General features: G+C 42.4%; 1 protein-coding gene across 2 annotated transcripts; it reads left to right on the top strand.

Annotated features, from left to right (window-relative positions):
- Positions 1-114: 114 nt before the first annotated feature.
- Positions 115-8,768, top strand: LOC131984710 (catenin beta-1-like). Of its 2 annotated transcripts, none has more exons than XM_059349634.1 (17): positions 115-265; positions 1,260-1,309; positions 1,887-2,096; positions 2,229-2,479; positions 2,614-2,852; positions 3,679-3,880; positions 3,997-4,141; positions 4,332-4,435; positions 4,664-4,798; positions 4,931-5,134; positions 5,265-5,423; positions 5,519-5,638; positions 5,847-5,997; positions 6,087-6,208; positions 6,467-6,527; positions 7,503-7,698; positions 7,810-8,768. In XM_059349634.1, exons 2-16 carry the CDS (start codon positions 1,297-1,299, stop codon positions 7,691-7,693), a joined length of 2,307 nt encoding a protein of 768 aa, XP_059205617.1. In that variant the 5' UTR covers positions 115-265; positions 1,260-1,296; the 3' UTR covers positions 7,694-7,698; positions 7,810-8,768. The 2 variants fall into 2 exon arrangements, with proteins under 2 accessions (XP_059205617.1, XP_059205618.1); XM_059349635.1 differs by lacking the exon at positions 115-265 and adding an exon at positions 953-1,111.
- The last annotated feature ends 742 nt before the right edge of the window (positions 8,769-9,510 follow it).

Genomic DNA, 9,510 nt, shown 5'->3' with positions numbered 1-9,510 from the left:
AAGTAGCCTCAAAATAGCGGTTTCTGTGATAAAACTTTATTTAAAATGGCGCCCTATTTTTCCGAGTGCGGCAGAATACTGTATTTTTTTCCCTCGCCATCTTGATGTTCGATCGCACAGGCGGAAGCAACATCTTCGGCGGAGCAACAGCGGGTGTGGTTCGGACTTCTACGGGTGGTTCACCTAGCAGCCCTTTTCCCATTTCCAGCCAAGAGAAAGGAGAAAATTTTCCTAAGAAGAACCACGGAGGAGCCGCTCGACTCTGGTAAAGATAATATGTTTACTATGGCTATTATATAACGGATTTACAGCGCGTCAATGTTTGCTTCACCAAAGAAAATCATCTTTGGCTCGGGAGGGGGCTCCGGTGGGGGTTTCTGATTCGGCTGGCAGCACAGCAGGTTTTATACGGTGGCGCTTGGATCTACTTTCCATACGTCCTGGTTAGCTAAGCTAATCAAACCAGAATTAAACATTTGGAGGGCTCGCTTGAGAGTCACGATCCCAACAATGAACCGATTTGTAATCATACTGATCTTTAACAGTTTGGTGCCAGGACAAGTCTTAACATTCTGGGCTTTGTGAGTGAAGCCACGAACAGTGTTTGTTTATGTTAGCTAGTTAGCCAACTAGCGGAGGGGTTAGCTACGCATGTTAGGTTAGCTTAGCGAGCTTTCAAGGTAAGCTAGCCAACCTGTTAGCTAACAGTGATGGCTAATGCATGCTAGCGCCTCGGTGCTCAATTAAATGTCAAGAATAAAACCTGGTTGGTTATTGATGCAACCTATACAGTAGATATTGGGGTTTTTGTTTGTGATTAGGTAGCTTAGAGGCACCAGGAGAGGAGGAGTCATGGCAGTGATTGCGGGGCGGAGGGGCTAGTTTCTCTCATTGGAAACCCAAGCTGCGAGGTCGGAACTTGGCCGTGGTAGGGGGAGGGGGAGAAAAATGCCTTTGATGTTCCTTGCCGCTGAATGGTGAATTGTGTTCGTGCTGGCCTGGAAATACCCACCGCTTTACTCTCTCGGCTGGAGGTGGAGGCTCGGCATTTCCCCTCATAGCTCCGTTAGCAAAGCCAAACAAGCGTCTGAACCACCAGGAGCGTGTACAGGTAACGTGAGCGCAGAAGACATCCGTTTAATTATTGAGGCCACGTAGGAGAAACGCTTAAATGTTACGTTTAGGTTTGGCTTTGGCAAACAAAAACTCAAGGTTGAGTGCGAGTTGTCTTATTTTCTCCTGTGTATCCTTTTACGCAGACATATCTGCTGTGCGGGCTGAGGGCAGGCAAGAACAATGGCTACCCAGTGTAAGTATGAAAAAACTTAGTTCCATTTAAACTACTTGTGTGCTGATACGATCACTGCCCTTCATATGTTGTTTTTGTGTTCGCACAGAAAACTTTATATAAGAGTGAAATAGCATATGCCTCGTGGCACTGTGAAAATAATTTTAAAAAAGGAGCTAGGTGGGCACATGTCACAGTATCCAAAGTAATCACAATTCGTCTTTTGTGAGTTTCTCTTTCCGGAAAAAAAAGTGCTTTTGGATTGAAAGGAATTTGATGTTTACATACTTCAAATTATGATCAGTACCTGAGGGCATATGCACACCGGAGAAAAAACTTTTTTCTTTGCTGGTTGTTTTTCCGTTTACTTTTGTCTGATTAAACAGGATTTTTTTTTCAGTCTCACCTAGGGTCCCTCTTTAGCGTCATGACAACTAACTATTACTTTATAATCCTTACATCTTCTGTCTGTATTATCTTAAATTTACAAATGTTATCATATTACTAATATGATTATAAAAACCTTGTTAGTTTTTAACAGATTGCTCTTCTCCTAATCTGCCATTTCTTATGTTTCACCCCCTCCCCCCTTGTGTAGCTGATTTGATGGAGTTGGACATGGCAATGGGAGACAGCAAGGCTGCAGTGAGCCAGTGGCAGCAGCAGTCCTACCTGGATTCAGGCATTCAGTCTGGAGTCACCACCACAGCACCATCTTTGAGTGGCAAGGGAAACCCTGATGCCGAGGAGGATGATCCTACTCTCTATGACTGGGAATTCAATCAGCCCTTCACTCCTGAGCCTACAGGTATACAGGATACTGATACATATATCATGATATATCCGTTTTGTGATAGCTACTATGCATTGTATAAATCTCTGATCATTTACACATTTCTGTAATCTCCTGATATTAATCACAATATCGCATTACTTTTAGACATTGAAGGGTATGCCATGACCCGGGCCCAGCGTGTGCGTGCTGCCATGTTCCCTGAGACTTTGGAGGAGGGTATCCAGATCCCACCTACCCAGCTGGATGCTGCCAACCCTACAGCAGTGCAGCGCCTGGCAGAGCCCTCTCAGATGCTGAAACACGCAGTGGTCAACCTCATCAACTATCAAGATGATGCGGAGCTGGCCACTCGTGCCATCCCTGAGCTGACCAAACTGCTCAATGATGAGGACCAGGTACGTGTACCCATGAACACACTGGCATACCAAAATAGCGCCTGCTGAGTAATGTGGTATCATGTAAGTTATTAGCAATGCATTTTTATCCCATCCTATACATGCGTCCATAAAAAGCATTGTCCCTGTCCTAGGTTGTCGTGAACAAAGCAGCTGTAATGGTGCATCAACTGTCAAAGAAGGAGGCATCGCGCCACGCCCTGATGCGCTCGCCACAAATGGTTTCGGCCGTTGTTCGTGCCATGCAGAACACTGGTGATGTGGAGACCGCTCGCTGCTCTGCTGGCACCTTGCACAACCTTTCTCACCATCGTGAGGGGCTCCTTGCAATTTTTAAGTCTGGAGGCATTCCTGCCCTGGTCAAGATGCTGGGGTAAGAAAATAGAGGAATTGTGGTGCTCCTCACTGCATATGTGAAGTATCAGTTCCCTCACAATAAAATGGTTAGGCTATAAACTAGAATGTCGAGAACCTGTCGTTTTGCGGTTGTTTTTTTTGACAGTGCATCATGATGGCAGAGTGTCCTCTGAGTGTTTGTTAGATTTTCCTTGCTGCTCATATGTGTACTGGTTTACAATACTGCACTGATTTGAAATTTGAGACTGTTAAAATGCCTTCCTCCCTTACTCTACTCTTTGTAATCTCCATGAAAAGCCAAAACACACAGCCACAACAGTTAGCTGGCTGGCAAGTTGCGACCTGCTTGATGTCACATGAATTTGCACCTGGAATCATATTACTACACTTGAAATGGAGAAGTTGCTTGAGAGTGAACAATGAACTACCTGACTTTACTAGACTACAACGAGATGATCAGCAAAAAGATTCAAATGCAGGTAGCAATTTGTTTATCTACCCACCATGAGTGAAACATCTTTTAAGGTATGCCGATGGTTTACATTATAAAGAGACTCTGAATTTTAATCCAATCTGCACTCGTTTTATTTTGTCTTAAAATGTATTCAGTGCCAACGGTTCCTTGATAATTGTATTATATGGGCAGATGTGGACAGAATTCACTGAACTATATTGTCGTGTTACGGTGCTCCAAAGTAATACAAACCAGGAATTGAACCAGTTGTTTCTAACACTTGCAAATAAAAACTGTGTTTTTAGTTGTATTTTGTGGTGTTATAGCTGTTTAAAAAGCTGTTTCAGACTGTTGACGATTTTTTTCCCTTTGGATATTTTTTTTCCAGCTCGCCAGTGGACAGTGTGTTGTTCTATGCCATCACCACGCTCCACAACCTGTTGCTGCATCAGGAAGGGGCAAAGATGGCGGTGCGCCTGGCTGGAGGACTGCAAAAGATGGTGGCGCTGCTGTCTAATACCAATGTCAAGTTCCTGGCAATCACTACTGACTGCCTGCAGATCCTTGCATATGGCAACCAGGAAAGCAAGGTACTGGAAGTTGAACATATCTATGCATGCATTTACAGGTATTTGTTAATTCTGTCCATGTTTCTGTCCAGCAGTATTTTGGAGCATGTGTTAACAAAAACCTGTCCCTGTTTCAGCTGATCATTCTGGCCAGCGGGGGTCCCCAGGCCCTGGTCAACATCATGAGGACCTTCACATATGAGAAACTGCTGTGGACCACAAGCAGAGTGCTCAAGGTGCTTTCTGTTTGCTCAAGCAACAAGCCTGCTATCGTAGAGGCCGGTACGTACAGAATTTGAATGGTAACACAATACAATGAATATACATATAAATGTTCTGGTCTAATTCGTTGCAGTGCAACTGTAGGTATTGTTACAGATGTTGGATATATTTTCTAGTTGTGGTTTCCTACAAAGGTGAAATTCCTCTGATGTAATGAATTTGTTTGTTGTACTTTGGTTTGTGTGTGTAGGAGGCATGCAGGCCTTGGGGCTTCACCTGACAGACCCCAGCCAGCGTCTGGTCCAGAACTGCCTCTGGACCCTGAGGAATCTTTCAGATGCTGCCACTAAACAGGTACAACACACATACTCTCAGTAGTCAAATGAGACCCCTGGTTCAATGTAAATAACTGTTGTGTAGTGTTAAATTTCAATAGCGTGTCAGGAAAACATACATATATATATATATATATATATATATATATAACACTTTTACAACTAAATGCTAAATTATTTAGGATGCATCTTTTTCCCCATCCCTCATTTGTTGTGTCCCTGACAACGCATCATCTGCTCTCTCCAGGAGGGAATGGAGGGTCTCCTGGGGACCCTGGTCCAGCTGCTGGGCAGTGATGACATCAATGTAGTGACATGTGCTGCTGGCATCCTCTCCAACTTGACCTGCAACAACTATAGTAACAAACTCATGGTCTGCCAGGTACATGGTTTAACTTTTCAACATGACTCTATCTCTGGAGTGTAGACTGTGTATTTTGATTTAGCTGCTTTATTTGTGGTGTTAGTTTTGTGATGTAGCAACGTGTTCCTCTGACTGATGTCATCACGTTAGGTTGGAGGCATCGAGGCTCTGGTGCGAACAGTGCTGAGGGCTGGCGACAGAGAGGACATCACAGAGCCTGCAGTCTGCGCCCTGCGTCACCTGACCTCCCGCCACCAGGATGCTGAGATGGCCCAGAATGCTGTGCGCCTTCATTACGGCCTGCCTGTGGTGGTCAAACTACTGCACCCTCCGTCTCACTGGCCACTAATCAAGGTCAGTAGCCATCGTAGACATCTGCAGCCCCAGAAGATAATATTGGAGCAACCTTTCATATCTTGACGCCCGTGATTAACATGATTCAATTTTTACTAACTAAAATGTCTTTAAATTCCCCCGTATCTAGGCAACAGTTGGACTGATCCGCAACCTGGCTCTTTGCCCAGCCAACCACAGTGCATTGCGGGAGCAGGGAGCCATTCCACGGCTGGTCCAACTGCTCGTCAGGGCTCACCAGGACACCCAGAGGCGCACCAGCATGGGAGGCAACCAGCAGCAGTTTGTGGTCTGTAACCAAGCCAACAACCCTTCAGGCTTTCTTCATCAACCTTCAAAATTTTTGTGTATTTTGATTAAATTTTCCCCCTCAAACACAAACAGGAGGGTGTGCGCATGGAGGAAATTGTGGAAGGCTGCACAGGAGCTCTGCACATCCTGGCCCGGGATGTCCACAACAGAATTGTCATCAGAGGGCTCAACACCATTCCACTCTTTGTCCAGGTAAAACTTATTCCCACAACTTTGCTACAGACAATCACTGACTGTCCCCTAGCCATGTACATTTCTTTCACTTATTAAGTTGTTTACCAAAGTTAGCACATTTGATTCTAATCTCTCCCTCACTTTTTTTTACCCCCACCACATGCATATCACAAACTCTCCTTTGTATTTTTCAAATGTTTTTTCTCTCTGCTTAATCTGTCTCCAGTTGCTGTATTCTCCAGTGGAGAACATCCAGCGTGTGGCAGCAGGTGTGCTGTGTGAACTGGCTCAGGACAAGGAAGCTGCTGAGGCAATCGAGGCTGAAGGAGCCACTGCACCCCTCACTGAGCTGCTGCACTCCCGCAATGAGGGCGTCGGTAAGTACACATGCACAAATACAGGACGTGCACACATTTCTGATCGTCTGTGTGCTTGACTTATGCTGCTGTGCATTGTCTCCCTGTAGCAACCTATGCTGCGGCCGTCCTGTTCCGCATGTCTGAGGACAAGCCCCAGGACTACAAGAAACGTCTGTCAGTGGAGCTGACCAGCTCTTTGTTCAGAACTGAGCCCATGGCCTGGAACGAGGTACACACACACACACACAAATATAAAAATAAGTTAGGATCAAGTACAACATAGAGGTTTTTAGAATGTAGTGCCTTCACACTGAAAAACTGACCAGAAATATAATTTGTGCTCAACAATGTCAGTGTTTTACAGTACATACCACATGCAATAAATAATGTACTCTACAACTGGGACAAAGACATCCACTCTTGTAGGTAGGCTGGCCCATGTCTGGCTTTACTCATCGCTCTGCATCACTCTTTTTCCTTTTTATAGACTGGAGACCTGGGACTGGATATGGGAGCTCAGGGAGACCCTCTGGCTTACCGGCAGGATGGTGAGTGTTTTCTCTGTTTTCAGCCTCTTATTTCATCACCCTGAGCTTTATGTTACTTTGAAATCTAAAGCAACATTCCAGAGCCTGCATGGGTATTCATTCTCTTTAAACCTGGTATTTCCGTACCGTTGCAGGTAAAGATTAGCCTCCATTAATATTATTAGTATTAATACTGTTTGTAGAATTGGATTCCAGTGGTGGCAGTGTGTGATTGTTTTCAACTTGTGTGATCCAGACATTTCAGATTACTCCAGGCATTGTTATGTCCAAAAGCCAAAGTTTATTGGAGAAAACTAGATGTATTCATTTCCAAAATTCACAACATGTTATCTAATGAAATTTTCCCCTTAAATCAATATCTGTTGGCATTTAGCCTTTGAAACATTTTCACTTTGGTCAAATAAACTGCACACAAATGGAGGCACAAAGCCATGTTAGTAGGGTGATCTAGCTGCCAACTAAATGCACCATAAATTACATTAATATAACAATAACAAAAGGCCATTTCACCACTAACACTATTATTTATATTATATATACTATTATTACTTTATTCAAGATTTAGCTTGAACACATTCTAATTTTAAGGTTTTTGGGGGCTATAAGGTCAGTAATAAGTTGATAACAGCCAGCCATAGGGAAGAGACATGCTGCACTGTGCAACATTTTTGGTGAATCAAAAAAAAATCAGGAATTCAATATAGGACTGCAACTTTTTAGAGTTTGACAGCTTTTTCAAGTGACCCATGATAATATTCCTCTTTAATCCCATAATGAAAATTCAACACAATCAATTTATTGTGAGTGTTTTTTATATTGTGATCAGCGATAAAATTGTATGTCTCCTCACTACAATATATAATTGGATGCAACCTTGCAATGACAATGTATCACTATGCTTTTGTTCAGAATAAAAAAAATATATCAGTCTTGGAACCTTTTGCATGAATTTAATTTTTTGTTCTGCCTTTCCAGATGGAGCCTACCGGGCCTACCCAGCAGCCTACGGCCAGGACTCCCTTTTGGACCCCATGATGGAAGGTGCTGACTACCATGCTGACACACTGCCTGACCTGGGCCACCACACTGATCCGTTGCCAGACCTTGGCCACACCCAAGACCTGATGGACAGCAACCAGCTGGCCTGGTTTGACACCGACCTGTAGGATTGGTAAGAAAGACTTCCACAGAAAACATAACTCGCAAGTTCACAGTAAAAAGCAATATTGATGTAAATAGCAACACACTGATTGAAAATTTTTGTCCTTTTGCTCTTTGGCAGTTGTATTCTGATAGAACCTGCATTGTGATTGGCCTGTATTGTCTGAAGCAGCATTATGATTGGCCTGTAGAGTTGTTGAAGGTAAAGAGAGGAAAAAGAGGTCTTGGAAAGTGCCTGACACAAGAAAACAAAGAAGATGGTTGCCATGGGAATGTTAAAGCAAGTTGAAGCGAGAGGGCGGGGTGGGGTGGGGGGTTAAAAGTTTCAGAGAGATGTGGAATCACACAATGGAGGTCTTGGAGCAGGTTACCTATATGTATGAATGCACATGAGGTGGATCTTAAAAGTTTGAAACACATATGTTTTAGCCTTGCCTGTATCAGTTTTTTGTTTCTATTTTTCTTATTCTATTTTTTTATTTCTTTTTGTATTACTCATTCTCTGTTATGGTACTGACCCAGCTTGCCTTCGCACTAGCCATCTTCATTTTCTCTTCAATGCTAATCATTTGTAATTTTTTTTTAAAACGTATATTACATGTAGTGTTAAGTTATAGTGATATTATACAATGTTCCTTTGGTTTATGGCCGAATGTGTAGAACACTAATAATCAGTTGAATTGTACTCTGACTTAAAGTGTAACATTGTGTAGTTTTTTTTATAATCTCAAAAATGGAGAATTATGCATTCTTAATATGTGCTTGTTTAAGCATAAAATATGTCAGTGTCACAAATGTTCTAAAGAGGGAGATGGGTTAAATTGAGGGTGGGACGGGGATAAATCTAGAGACAAGTGTTTTATATACAGTATCACTGGTAGGTTAACAACTATTTTGTATGCTATCATTGGATGTCTGATAGAAAAGTCTTTAACGCTATCATTGGTGGTCTAATAAAACCCAGTTTTATGTGCTATCAAGGGTAGCTAGGTTGATGAACCAGTTGTAGTCCTGCTGTGCTTATTTTGGAGACGAGGTTATGACACGGCTGAACAATAAAATGGCATTTTATTTCATTTAGTCTCTGTCCTGTGTCTTCTGTCCATCCATGTGATGTAGTGATTGTTCTTTGATACACAGGCCTGCAAGAGTAAAGGTTTTTTTTTTTTAACAATAAAAATGATTAACAAAAGCAAACAACCTCAGATTAATTTACCTATTGATATTAATAAAAATCAAACCTAATTTTGTGTTTTTACTATATATTTTTTTATCTTGCTCTGTAGCACTTATAAATATAAAGTGGCTTACAAATACAGTGTTAATAGTTATAAGTGAAATGGTAGCTTTCACAGCAGTGAACTCATTCTCCATCACTTCTGTTAACACCAGGATTATGTCAGCTACTTCGCTTCATCTTATTTATGCACAGGTTGTTTTTGGGAGTCAAAAACAGCATCTGACATATTAAGTAACAAGGAAATACAATAAAAAATGCTTATAAATGAGCTAAGGTTGTGTCACCAGCATTCTATAACGGCAAGAAAGGAGAGAAGAACCACGGCCTGTATTTCAAGTACAACGTGCAGTATTGCTAATGGCAAACTCATTACAGTCTCAACTAAAAGTCTGGATGCAATGATTCATCATTGTAGCACCTCTGGCCATAGACAGTTGTATCTAGACCAGGGGTCTCAAACTCAAATTACCTGGGGGCCACTGGAGGCAGTATCAAAATGACCAAAAAAGACACAAAATGACAGAAAAAAAACCTAAATTACTTAAAGACACTAAATGACAGAAAAAAGACACAAAATGACCA

This window comes from Centropristis striata, chromosome 14 (genome assembly GCF_030273125.1).
Source record: "Centropristis striata isolate RG_2023a ecotype Rhode Island chromosome 14, C.striata_1.0, whole genome shotgun sequence".
Lineage (NCBI taxonomy): Eukaryota > Metazoa > Chordata > Actinopteri > Perciformes > Serranidae > Centropristis > Centropristis striata.
The sequence above is the reverse complement of the archived record's forward strand: the minus strand, read 5'-3'. Positions and strand labels throughout refer to the sequence as shown.